General features: G+C 39.1%; 1 protein-coding gene across 2 annotated transcripts in view; it reads left to right on the forward strand.

The window, feature by feature from the left end:
* Positions 1–13,435, forward strand: part of LOC107715644 (transcription factor AP-4-like) — an 18,359-nt gene extending 4,924 nt beyond the window's left edge. For both annotated transcript variants that reach the window (XM_016521799.1, XM_016521800.1), the window contains exons 2-7: positions 2,789–2,954; positions 4,980–5,078; positions 5,185–5,358; positions 6,431–6,589; positions 7,906–8,073; positions 11,014–13,435. In XM_016521799.1, the coding sequence (XP_016377285.1) occupies positions 2,789–2,954; positions 4,980–5,078; positions 5,185–5,358; positions 6,431–6,589; positions 7,906–8,073; positions 11,014–11,163 (916 nt within the window). In that variant the 3' untranslated portion in view covers positions 11,164–13,435. The remainder of the gene's footprint in view (positions 1–2,788; positions 2,955–4,979; positions 5,079–5,184; positions 5,359–6,430; positions 6,590–7,905; positions 8,074–11,013) is intronic.
* The last annotated feature ends 886 nt before the right edge of the window (positions 13,436–14,321 follow it).

A 14,321-nucleotide genomic window follows, 5' to 3' on the forward strand; every position in this document is an offset into this window, starting at 1 on the left:
TTTAGTTATTTTTAGGGATGCACCGATACCACTTTTTCCAGTACTCGCCCGATACCGATACTTTTATTTTTGGTACTTGCCGATACCGATGCCGATACCGGTATTTTTATTGCATTTGTACATTTTTTAAATATTGGGTACAGAAACCAAAAGGGTATGTATAATGTTAGTTGGTTAACTTCATTTATCAAATAGATACAGTCAAACCAAAATTTATTCAGACACCTTCAACATTTCTCACATTATCACAGTTTATTCGTTATAGTTTAGAAAATGGTAATAAAATATGACAAGAACTCAGAGTTACACTGTGTCAGAACAAATTCATCTTGATAATGCTAGATAATTTTGATAGAAAGGTATGTAATAGATTACAATCAACCAAAATAATTCAGACAGCTGTTAGTATGACAGTATTTACACAACTATGAATACTTTGTCGGGCAACCCTTAGCCTCAATGACAGCCTGTAGTCTCCTGGGCATGCTGTCACCCAGCTTCATGCAAACCTCAACTTCAGTTTTTTTCCCAGACTCGGTCTGAATAATTTTTGGACCCAAATTTGTATCAGTTTTATTGGTAGTCCACTGTATGAAGAATTTTTGGGTATGATTTGTCACAGTTTACTTTATTTTGCTATCCTCACTTACATAAATGAACTATAGTGTCCTGCACCCACTAGTAAAAAAATATCAAAAATTATATCTGGTCTCTGAATCATTTTTGGTTTCACTGTATATCCTTCGGTTATTTTCACACTTAATTATGCCCATTAAAATGTATTTTACAAGTTTTTGTTACTTTTACTGTTCATTTTTTTGCTCTATGGTACATCATCTTTAATTTAATAGCATTAGAGCAGCGGCTTAGTACTGTAATCACGCGCTTTGCTGTAATAATGCAGGGAACCACTCGTTATAAATCTCCTAACTGTGATATTTTCAGAAATAGAAGTCGCGTTTTTTCATCTGAAACGTGCTGCGATTTATATTCCAAAGCCACTCATATAATGCAGAAACACTCAAGCAAGCAAAACACGCGCAACGCGTGCACGTATTTGTACTGGTGCAGAATAGTACAGCCTAGCGCATTTCACTCAGGCTGCTAGATTCACTTTCGCTAGACAGTCGTGTATGCCTAAGGTTGAAAATAAATGATGATTATAGTGAATGCCCCTATGAATGGTTTTATTTGTACGATTTCGTTTTAATCCAAATGATGCGTGTGCTAAGTGAGTGGATATCAAAGATCACACAACAGAATTGCGCGCTCTCTGTCTCTCTCCCTACCGTTAAGTAACTTGTGCATTGTTTTACTTACTTGTTTTTGACATATCCGACCGAACTATAAACTTTCCAGTGATGTCTGTGAGAAAGGTATATTCACTCGACAAGCTCGCGCATCTGCGCCGCCGCGCGCTCAATCCACTCAGCGTGCTTTGTTTATCAGCTCGCACACATCAGCTATACAGGCGTTAATACTGAATGTTTAACATTATATTCATTGCATACATATACTTCGTAGTAGACATCCATAACTCCTTTCTGCTGTCTGTTGTCAGTGTTTCTTTGTTTAAATATGGCGCTTATCACATGCTGTGTGGTATCGGCGTTTGGTATCGGGGCATTTTAACGAGTACGAGTACGAGTACAGAGGCCAGTATCGGGCCCGATACCGATACCAGTATCGGTATCGGTGCATCCCTAATTGTAAATGTTATATTTTTATTTTTTATGGCAGCTTTAATTACACAAATGCAAAGTCTCTCACCCCAAACTGAGATTTAAACTCCCTTTTGACCATTTTATTTTCATGCATAAAAGAAGTTGGGTCATATTCAATGCATATGGCTGGAAACGGCTGATCTGACCATGTCTCGTTCCACAGTTGGCTCTAGTTGTGATTTTGGCATTGGATCTGTTTTGAGCCGCTTGGACGTAAGGAAGCGAGCAGGGAAACCTCTCTCTCTCTCCCCTCACAATTGTTCCCAGTGTTTGTCCTCATGCAGCTGAGGCGCTGCTGATAAGAGAGGCTTTCCAGAGATACCCCGTGAGATGCCCAGACAGTGAGGAAGTTCAATTAGGGTTTGATTTCCTCGGCCAAAGCACGCGTGTGATCGTGCAAGGCAGAGATTTCCAGGGGCTCGAATTTAGAGACGATGAGCATTCAGGAAAGTCAATGTTTTCTACTTCGCACTCTGGTGTTTCTCTCTCTCAAGGTTGCATCCTGTTTTAGAGATGTAAGCAAAAGGAAAAAAGAGCATTTTTAGTTATTATATAAACAGTATAACTTACAAAAAGAATTCATTTAACACTCTTCTACTTTCTTTAAATCTCAGTGTTTACATTTCAGACACATTGTCCAAAACAAAACATCTTGCCAAGTTTCCTTGATAAAAAGTAACCATAAAATGGGGGAAATTATTATGGTATGGTAGTACCATGGGGTTCTTTGAAGTACATTATTACAGTATTATTTAAATAATATGGGGTTTCAATATAGTAATTAGGGATGCACCGATACCACTTTTTCCAGTACTCGCCCGATACCGATACTTTTATTTTTGGTACTTGCCGATACCGATGCCGATACCTATATTTTTATTACATTTGTAAATTTTTTAAATATTGGGTACAGAATAGTAATCAAACAGTGCTATGATATGGATTTTTTTGCAGTTTCTTTAAGTACATGATTGTAATACATGCTCCGTTATGACCTATGAGGTTAAATGTAATAATGATATTTTTAAGGTAGACTACAGTGCTGTAATGTCTCTTCTTCACAGCTTAGCAAACATTCCCCTCACGCCAGAGACGGCGCGGGATCAGGAGCGGCGTATTCGGCGGGAAATCGCCAACAGTAATGAGCGCCGGCGCATGCAGAGCATCAACTCTGGCTTCCAGTCTCTGAAAACACTCATCCCGCATAGTGACGGGGAAAAGCTAAGCAAGGTGAGTCAGAGAGCTCTTGTAAACAAACTGGGAAGAGTGAAAATCAAGTAGTTGATTTGAATGAATAGTTCACTTAAAAATGAAAATACCTACGCACCCTCAGGTTGTTCCAAACCCATATTTGTTTTAAGCTCTAAACAACGATAGAGAAGCGTCTTAGAAGTACAACAGAAGTAGTCCACATAACTTATAATGCTATAGTGCAGATCTTCTCCAGTAATACAGTAGTTGTGTGTGTGAAATTCTCTTGGTTATTCTCTCATAATCTACTCCTCCAGTGAACTGGGATTGAATCCTTTACTCACTGAGTTGAATCTGATCAGTCCGATGTGTGAATGAATCATTCAGAAAAGCTTTGAGAACCAGATCAGCTGATTCATGGAACTGATTAAAAGTGGTTGAAAATCTTGACATGGAAGTATCACTGGTGCGGATGTCAACATTTCAGTAATATATATGGTCCATATTACAGTCTTTGGTCACTATATGATAGCTTTTTGTGAGAAACGGACTGAAATATAAATCGTTATTCATTGATAAACTTACCGTCTGTTTTGTTGCAGTGGAATGATCTAAACAGATTTGTGGGGGTGTGCAAGTAACGACAATGTTAATTTTTAGGGTGAATAATTCCTTTAATCTAAATTTTATGTAAGTGTAAATGCTCCCACAAAATTAAAATGTTAATTATGATTTTCTTTAAGTTTAAATGATGTCTTTTTTTATCTCACCAATGTTACTACATGCCATATATCAGGTATACTTGTAATTGTCTATTTCCCCCTTTATTACTTTATATTTGCTTGTATGTTTTGAAGCTATATTTACTTTGTTTATTTCTTAACAATAATTAATTAATTATATATTAATTAATCAACGTAAATTATTTTAAAAAGTAGCCTGCTTATATAATTTAATAAAAACGCACACAATAAATTTTATATAATCGTGATGCACCGTGATATTGAATCGAATTGTTGACATGATAATCGCAATCGCATTGCATCGAATCGTTGACACGATAATCGTAATCGCATTGAATCGAATCGTTGACACGATAATCGTAATCGAATTGAATCGAACCGTTGACACGATAATAGTAATTGAATCGAATCGTTGACACGACAATCGTAATCGAATTGAATCGAATCGTTGACATGATAACCGTAATCGAATTGAATCGAATCGCTGACATAACCGTAATCGAATTGAATCGAATCGTTGACATGATAATCGTAATCGCATTGAATCGAACCGTTGACACGATAATCGTAATCGCATTGAATCGAATCGTTGACACGATAATCGTAATCGCATTGAATCGAATCGTTGGCACGATAATCGTAATCGAATTGAATCGAACCGTTGACACGATAATAGTAATTGAATCGAATCGTTGAAACGCCAATCGTAATCGAATCGAATCGAATCGTTGACATGATAACCGTAATCGAATTGAATCGAATCGTTGACATGATAACCGTAATCGAATTGAATCGAACCGTTGACATGATAATCGTAATCGAATTGAATCGAATCGTTGACATGATAATCGTAATCGAATTGAATCATGAAACCAGTGCCGATTCACACCGCTAATCATTACTCCAGTCTTCAGTGTTACACGATCCTTCAGAAAGCATTCTAATATGCTGATTTGATGCGCTAGAAGAAGCATTTCTTATTATTATAAACTAAAAACAGTTGTGCTGCTGAGTATTGTTGTGGTCACTAGTTTCTCAGGTTTCTATGAACAAAGTTCAAAAGAACAGCAGAAACTCTTTAGAAACAGGAATCTTCTGTAAACGTAAATGTCTTTACTGTCACTTTTGACCGATTTAATCCATCCTTGCTGAATAAAACTATTAATTTCTTTTTAAAAACATCTTACTGATCTCAAACTTATGAATGGTCGTGTGCTTACAGCATCCATCACTTAAGATGTTTGGCATGACTTTGACTGAAACTGTGGTCCATCATGCCAGTACATTCAGATGGATGTAATACGATCTCTTTCTCTCTCAGGCTGCCATCTTACAGCAGACGGCCGAATACATCTTTTCTCTGGAGCAGGAAAAGACGAGGCTGCTGCAACAAAACACCCAACTCAAACGCTACATACAGGTGAAGCTCTTCATAATAAATATAAAATCTTATCAATATAACAGATGAAACATGACTGTTATGAGGACATTCCTGTCGTCTCATGTTCCCCTTTTCCTCCCATCAGAAGGAGTTCAGCGGCTCATCCCCGAAGAGGAGGCGCGCTGAGGAGAAGGATGAAGGCATTGGATCTCCAGACATTCTGGAGGAGGAGAAGGTGGAGGATCTTCGGCGAGAGATGATCGAACTCCGACAACAGCTGGATAAAGAGCGCTCCGTTCGCATGATGCTGGAAGAACAGGTATATTAGTGTCCGCTAAACTCAATATTTTATCGACTGATATAATTTTAGTTCTTAAATATATATACAAACAATTGGCCTATGTGATTGTTGATAATTATTGATATTTAAATATTTGTGACCCTGGAGCACAAAACCAGTCTTAAGTCACTGGGGTATATTTTTAGCAATAGCCAAAAAAAACACTGTATGGGTCAAAATCATAGATTTTTCTTTTATGCCAAAAATCATTAGGATATTAAGTAAAGATCATGTTCCATGAAGATATTTTGTAAATTTCCTACTGTAAATATATCAAAACTTTATTTTTGTTTCGTAATATGCATTTCTAAGAACTTCATTTGGACAAATTTAAAGGCGATTTTCTCAGTATTTTGATTTTTTTGCACCCTCTGATTCCAGATTTTCAAATAGTTGTATCTCGACCAAATATTGTCCTATCCTAACAAACCATACATCCATGGAAAGCTTATCTATTCATCTTCCAGATGATGTATAAATCTCAATTTCAAAAAATTGACCCTTATGACTGGTTTTGTGGTCCAGGGTCACATTTTTTAAGAGATGTATAAACTGATATATATGTATATAGAGAGAGAATTATATTTAAAATAACATTATAGGTCAATTGCAGATAAATGATAATATATAATACTTTTTAAAAAATATATTTAAATATATCAAATAAGATGCAATCTTACGCTCGCAGTTTTACTTGACTAAATCTCGCATATCTGTATTCATCATGGCCTAGTGCTGAGGTGTTGTCATCTGTGAAATCCGTTATCAAACTTTTCTTTTGCTGCATCTGTTTGCTTGCTAAAATTAGCTCGCTTTAGTCTTTGCATATTTAATGAGTTATCACAGAAGGTGCACAGCTCCCCTGAGAGCTTGAATCGTTTCTGAACATCACACTTGAAGTGCAAATTACACCCCAATCTCTGCTGCTATCCATGAAATGCGCTAGAGAAACTTCCTCAGGCAAAAAAAAGAAAAAGTATTAAGAGGAAACACTCTCTCCGGTGTCTTCTGGATGTGTGTTGACCTCTGTTTCTTTGTGTGTCTCTGTTAGATCCGCTCGTTGGATGCCCACTTGTACCCAGAGCAGCTAAAGGTGATCACTCAGCAGGTCCAGGAGCAGCACGTGCAGACGCAAACTCTGCTTCGTCTTCAACAGCAGCAACAAGAACAGCTGGGAAAAGAGACCACCACACCTGCTCGCAGCCCGCTGGTCAGTCAGACTCTATTGTTTTTATTGATATACTATTCGTGATTGAAATACTCGATCATAAAAGGGAGGTTGTTGGAAGTGTTTATCTGATGTTTTGATCCACTAGAGGGCATTAGAAGAGTTAAGACATCAAATTGCATTTAATGTGACAGATTTCTGAGTGAGGTAATTTTTCAGATAATAGTGTAGGGTGGGACTTCATTTAACCTATGAATATTTGACTGTGTAATATATTGTATTGTTTTTATGTGAAGAGAAGCTGGTTTAGAAGCAGAGAACATTATTCAATTATTACATTTTGATAAAGGATTACAAACAACTATTACTACTATTATGCTATTATAAACATTTAGGGTCAGTGTGATTAAAAAAACAAAAAGATATTATTAATTTTTATTCAGCAAGGGCACATTAAATTGGTCAAAAGTGACAGTAAAAACATTTGTAATGTTGCAAAAGATTTCAATTTCAAATAAAAGCTGTTCTTTTGAACTTTCTATTCATCGAAGAATCCTGGGAAAAAAATGCATTGCGGTTTCCTCAAAAATATGAAGCAGCAAAACTGTTTTTAACATTTATGATAATTATTAAAGGTTTTGTGAGCAGCAATCAGCATATTAGAATGATTTCGGAAGAATAATGTGACACTAAAGACTGGAGTAATGATGCTGAAAATTCTCTGTGATCAACACAGCATCCACATCACGACAGAACTTGGACACCATTGTGCAGGTAAAACGCATTCCTGCACAGCTCAAGGAGAAAGTCTTGAATGAGAGAAAGTCCTGATGGAATGAGATTTAACTACCAGATTCCCATTTAGAGATGGTGTGGCTTAGTGGCCATATATATATATATATGTATGTATATGTATATGTGTGTGTTTGTGTGTGTGGTAAAGGGGGTAGTTCACCCAAAATTAAAAATTACCCTGCTTTACCATCACAGAAATAAATTTCATTTTAAAATATATTCTTTTTAGAAAACAGATAGTTCAGATAGTTCTTTTAAATTGCAGTAATATTTCATAAAATAACTATTGTTTTTTTAAAGTTAATTAAATGCAGCATTGGTGAGCATAAGAGACTTCTTTCAAAAACATAAAAATCTTACCGTGTCACCTCAAACTTTTGACCAGTAGTGATTTTTTTTTTCTCTTTTGAATAATGTGTACTTATGAAACATACACAATACGACCATATACATTAAGTAAATGTATATATAAATAAAGTGTCGGTTCTGATTTCTTGTTCATTTTGTTCATAGAAAAGGTCTCTGTAATTTATCGTAACCCTCCGTCCTGCTGTGTTCCTCAGGTGTTTTCTCCTGCCACGCCGCCTGCGCCCACTCATCACGCCACAGTAATTGTTCCCGCCCCTGCGCCGCCGCCCCCTTCCCATCATGTCACTGTGGTAACCATGGGCCCCACCTCTGTGATCAACACAGCATCCACATCACGACAGAACTTGGACACCATTGTGCAGGTAAAACGCATTCCTGCACAGCTCAAGGAGAAAGTCTTGAATGAGAGAAAGTCCTGATGGAATGAGATTTAACTACCAGATTCCCATTTAGAGATGGTGTGGCTTAGTGGCCATATATATATATATATGTATGTATATGTATATGTGTGTGTTTGTGTGTGTGGTAAAGGGGGTAGTTCACCCAAAATTAAAAATTACCCCATGATTTACTCACCCTCAAGCCATCCTAGGTGTATGTGATTTTCTTCTTTTAGACGAATACAGAATTGTAATAAAAAATGTCCTAGCTCTTCCAAGCTTTATAATGGCAGTGAATGGCTGTTTATAGTTAATAGTCCAATAGAAGTCCAATAAAGTGCATCCATCCATCATAAAAAGTACTCATGGTTCCAGGGGGTTAATAAAGGCCTCCTGAAGTTAATCGATGTGTTTTTGTAAGAAAAGTATCCATATTTAAAACTTTATAAACCGTAATCTCTAGCTTCCGCTAACTGTTGTACGAGCGTTCACAAGAGAGTGGCGTTCAGTGGATGACGTAGGCGTAACATAAGCTCTGATAAGAAGTGATGAACGCGGAAGCGCAGAGGAGAAAGCAAAAAACACCGCTCACGAATTAGAAGTACAAAATGAGGATTTGTAAAGAAAAATGTCGGAAGAATTCACCCACAAATGAAAATTACTCCATGATTAACTCACCCTCAAGATTTACTCACCCATCTTAGATGTACAGTATATGACTTCTTTCAGACAAATACAATTGGAGTTATATTTAAAAATGTCCTGGCTCTTCCAAGCTTTATAATGGCAGTGAATGGCTGTTTATAGTTAATAGTCCAATAGAAGTCCAATAAAGTGCATCCATCCATCATAAAAAGTACTCATGGTTCCAGGGGGTTAATAAAGGCCTCCTGAAGTTAATCGATGTGTTTTTGTAAGAAAAGTATCCATATTTAAAACTTTATAAACCGTAATCTCTAGCTTCCGCTAACTGTTGTACGAGCGTTCACAAGAGAGTGGCGTTCAGTGGATGACGTAGGCGTAACATAAGCTCTGATAAGAAGTGATGAACGCGGAAGCGCAGAGGAGAAAGCAAAAAACACCGCTCACGAATTAGAAGTACAAAATGAGGATTTGTAAAGAAAAATGTCGGAAGAATTCGATATAAGTGAAGAGGAGACTGTAAACAAAACTTGGTTCTCGCGAGACTAGCATATTGTCACTGGAGTGTCCGCTTCGCCTACATCATCTGCTAAAACACCACTCTCTTGTGAACAAGCGTACGACAGTTAGCGGAAGCTAGAGATTACGGATTATAAAGTACTTTTTATGATGGATAGACGCACTTTATTGAACTTCTATTGGACTATTGAATCTCAACAGCCATTCACATATTTTTTAAACTCTCATTGTATTTATCTGAAAGAAGAAAGTCATGTACACCTTGGATGGCTTGAGGGTGAGTAAATCATGTAGTAATTTTCATTTTTGGGTGAACTAACCCTTTAAGTGCATTAGGCATGGGCTGGTATGAGATTCTGACGGTATGATAACCTTAGATAAAAAAAAATATCACGGTATTGCGATTACAGCTCTAAAATATGTTATTTTTAAATGTCTGGGTAAAAAACAAAACAAAAAATTCCCACTGAACACAATACATTTAATTTTTAAGAAACATAGAACATTTTGGAACACTCTATAAACATGACAGGCTAAATAATTAAAATAAATAATTGAATTATTCGTAATTAAATTAAGTGCAGTCACTTAAAGTAGCAAAGACACCTGAGAGCCAGCAGTTTGTTTGTTTTTTAAATGCCGTGATTTTGAACTGATGTAAACAATGGCAGGAGGCTTAAAAGTATAGACGTGATACCAGCTAAATTTAATTATTGTACTAAATCGCAGAAACGTAGTACTTTAGTCTGCTATTCCTCACTCTGTGATGTAACATTAACGTGAGGGAGCAAACTAGTTGACGTTAGCTAGTTAATTAGCCATGTTATCTGCCTCGGTAGCAAGCCAAAAAATGTATTTATTTAAACACTGAAACAAACGACGGGTGGGTCTCTGTCTTGATCGGGGGTGAAAGAGGGAGAAATGAAGATGACACAGATATGTAGTTTATGTACGACCTGGAAGTATTTATTTAGCGATCGGCGCTAAAACATCTTCTGTATGAAACATCATTGTGTACGGAACATGGTTAGTCTACGTTACCTGAAAAATTCCCATACAACAGACTTCATCTTTTTCGACGGGGGAAAAAGTTCCAGGGATTCACCTCTTTTGGCCATCCCACACACAGCTGACTCTCACTTACTGACTGACTGCTCGCAGCCTCGCACCAATCGGAGGGGGAGGGGTCGTGTGACTCGTTACGCTCTTCGCTGCACACAACTGAGGAAGTCCTGCACTTTCCGTCTTTGATGACACGTAAAAAAAACTGTGCATACCGCAGGAATGGTATAACGGAAAATTTTAGTGGTTTTGAAACTGAATTTTCCAAACCGCGGTATACCTTGAAACCGGTTATCGTCCCATGCCTAAAGTGCATCTTCACACTTGAAGTTTTAGTGTGGACACTAGGGAACTGCACCTGAAGTCATAGATTAAAACTTGAAAATATCTTGAGCTTATGTTAACCACAGAGCTTATTTAAGGCATTTAACCAAAAACCCATTCATAATAACCCATTGACATCAGAATGATGGAACTAGAACTGTTAAAAATGCTCATTTCTAGGTTTTGGTCCACAAAAATGTCATCCCTGCAGAACTCTGTTACACCCTATGTAGCTTCACACCTCAACTTGTCTGTTGTTGGACTAGATCTATTGTAGCGACTGCACCAAATGTAAAGCTAGTTATTTTGGATTATAAAGTGAATAATTTGGATGTTTAGCAAGTCAACTGACAGTTTCTTCCTGTTTTCCCGCAGGCCATCCAGCACATCGAAGGCACGCAGGACAGAATGGTCTTGCCCGAGGAGGAAAAGCGCCGGGCAGTCATCGTCACCCCGGGCCGTGTCCTCACAGACACCGGCGACTCCGACACCGCCTCTGACAACGAAGGATCTGAGGACTGTTAACTGCCCCGGTCACCCCCACTCCCAAATCGCCCCACCACATGTAACGGGGGGCGCGGAAAGGGGGTGAGGGGGTTTGTGGCGAAGGGCCTCCCGCAGAAATACTCTTTCTTTCTCTCTCCTCTCTTCCTGTCGCTGTCTTCTTCACACTCACACAGACTCAATGACTTGAAGGTTTTTTGGGGGGGGGGACATAACAAAAACAAGAAAAAAAGGAAATGTTACAGGAAATGTGCCGCAAACAGAACGAGCACGCTTATGTATACTCACACATACTCATACACTATAACCCCATAGCACTCTGGTAACTTGTTGATACATTCATATTATACAGCTCTTACTCATACTCCGTCGAATTGTCTTCTGTTTCCACAACGCACGCTCCCAGGTAAGCGATTTTGTGAGAGAATCACAAAATCTCCATCGGAATCTGCCACGGGTCTTCCAGGCCTCTGCTTCGTCACTTCCTGTTCTACATCCTGCCCATAAGAGGGCAGTAGAGTGTTTTGATTGGAGGAAACCCATTACCGCGTCTCATCTCTCAAAATTAACCCTTTGCCCCGCCACCCTCTGGTTGCGTCATATTACTCTTTCCATTCTGGGGAGGCTTGAAGCATCACTGTGAGCCAATGAGACTTCAGAAACCTGTTCCACACCATGGTTTCTGAAACTTTAGAGGAAATGTTACCTTTTTTTGTTTTCTTTTCTTTTTTTGGCACAGACGCGCTCCTAGATTTCCATTTGCTGGTGGGCACCTTTGATTAACATGTTGTCAATGGAGGGACAAAGACCGCCACTGCTTAGAGGGGCTTCGAGCACTTTGTAAATAACGCAAAGTTATTACACAAAGAGGGGGGACTTTGTGCACTTAATGTCGCTCACCTTTACTGGGCTGGGTTCCCAGTATGCTTGTTGGTGTAGGGTGAAGCACTCCCTCCGTCGCGTCAAACGCCCCCCGGTCCTGTCCTCAGATCTGATTTAGAAATTCTGGCTGAGTTTTTGTCGTTTGTGTGTCAAATGGAATAAGCTAGCCGCCAGGTACTCGTACCTGCGAGAAAATTTGTGTGTCGCTTTTAGCGCACTCGCTAATGTAAACGTAAAGGTCTTGTTTTTTTGAGAAAGTGTGAAAATAGCACTACCAGGGTTGTCGTGGCCCGATTTCAGCCTATGCAGCTCTTTTGGTTCTCGTCCCCCTTTGAGAGCAACTTTGTGACCCCTTTGGTCTTCTCCCGGAAGTATTGTCCTGTCCAATTTTCATGTCCGATGCTCCGTAACGATGTTTACGGCGACACCGAAGAGTGACTAGCCCGTAATCATGCGCTCTAGCTCTATGCACTCGCTGGTTCACTCTGCTCGCTTGAATGTTTCAATTTCCCTGTATCTCTCGGCATACGACGAGGATGTTCGGCAATGCCGCAGATAATCATGTGCAAGGTGGTGCTACTCCTGCGTGAGCTCTCCGGATAAGCCAAGGATGTCCAATCCAGCTCCCAGAGGGCCACTGTCCACTAGAGTTTGGCTTCAACTCCAATTATACAGGATTACTACAGGTATGGAGTGGGACACGTTGGAGCTAAACTCTGCAGGACGTTTGTTTTGGGACTAGGCTTGGACACTCCTGGGATAAGCCATGTGATATTGTGAGCTCTTCATACCCCTGGTGGGATTGAGAGACGGAGCATATCCTGTGCCGAACAATGGCCAGTGGCTTGCCTTAAAACAGCTTCGGTGTGCACAGTGAGGCACAGAGGCCTGCCTTAAACTAGCCCTGAAGGTGGCGCTAGAGAGCAAGGCCGGAGTACGCGGTTAAGACTCGGTGCCCCACGTTCATCTCTTCTCACAATTCATGTTTCCAAACATTCCAGAACAGTCTACCGTTGTGTTTTGCCTTGAGTTGTCGACGCTAAAGTCGGCAAGATTTGGCCATAGACGAAGGTGAGAGGTGTCTTGTTTTTTTGACTGAAAATTCAAAGTGTGCATGTCCCCCTTCCCTTATGGAATATTACAGGGAATCTTTTTGCTGCTGGACAGATTGCGTTTTCCTTCTGGATTTATCAGGTGCTTTCAGCACGCTGAACCTTGTCATTCGTATTGCGGCGAAGACTGCAGGGAATTGGGGCTTCCAGAAGAGCGGGCTGGTCTAATTTTGGCAGATTTTTTTTTTTTTGTACTCTAGCGTTTTTATTTTGGATAATGGGTCGTAGAGACTGGTGTCCTGCTCGTGCTGTCTTCTCATGTTTAAGTCCGTAATAACGGTTTTGTCTTAGCGAAAAAGTCTCTTTCCCTCTCCCGCGTTTGAACATTTCCTCTACCGAAGCCACAGGGTGTCTATTTTTTGTGTATTTTCTACTCACAGAAATCACTGTAAAAAATCTTGAGGACATATCAGAGGTTGGGTGTGTCGAGGTGAACGGGGGCGATTTTATGAACCTGAAGCACTTACTGTAGTATAACGAGGAGCGACTCTTGTTTTCAAAGAGATGTTGTCCTCGACCGAAGCTCTTCTCGCTGTGATTTTTGAACCACACGGCTGTGTTTAACCTTCAACGTTTGTCCTGGCACACCACACGTCCTCTGGCCGTCTCCGCAGTCTCCAGACTTGTCCTGTCTCTTATCCTCTCCCTCTTTTATTGTCTGTCATCTCTTTTAATATTTTTTTTGTTTATATTTTTGTTGTTTTTCTGTATGTGGGACAGTCAGTCCATTTGGTTGAGAAGCTATTGTATTTTTTTTTTAACTGGGGAAAAGAGGCTTGTGCCTTTGTAAAAACAGAATAATAAAGTTTTTACTTTGTTTTTTACAACTCAGTGTATCGTGTAAATATTTCTGTCTTCAGTATGCATTGTACGGTATGTTTTGCCTGCATTACACTCACATTAGCAAATAACATTATAAAAAGCTTGCTAGGTTACATATTAAATAACAAATCAGTTCAACTTTAACATTCAAAGGAATATTTTTAAATATAAGAGTGACGTACAGCTGTGGCATTTGAATTGCACTTGGGTACCTCATAAATAGGATGACAAGCTTCGATTTCTTTCGGGTACTATTGGAGTGTGTTGTACGCGAGTAAATCCCTGAGTACTCAAAGAACATTTTACGATTTCCTTGAAAATCTGACATTTAAGCGATAAGTAAGCTAAAAAGCTGTTTTTTTT

Source organism: Sinocyclocheilus rhinocerous, unplaced genomic scaffold (assembly GCF_001515625.1).
Source record: "Sinocyclocheilus rhinocerous isolate Xijiao unplaced genomic scaffold, SAMN03320098_v1.1 scaffold239, whole genome shotgun sequence".
NCBI classification, from domain to species: domain Eukaryota; kingdom Metazoa; phylum Chordata; class Actinopteri; order Cypriniformes; family Cyprinidae; genus Sinocyclocheilus; species Sinocyclocheilus rhinocerous.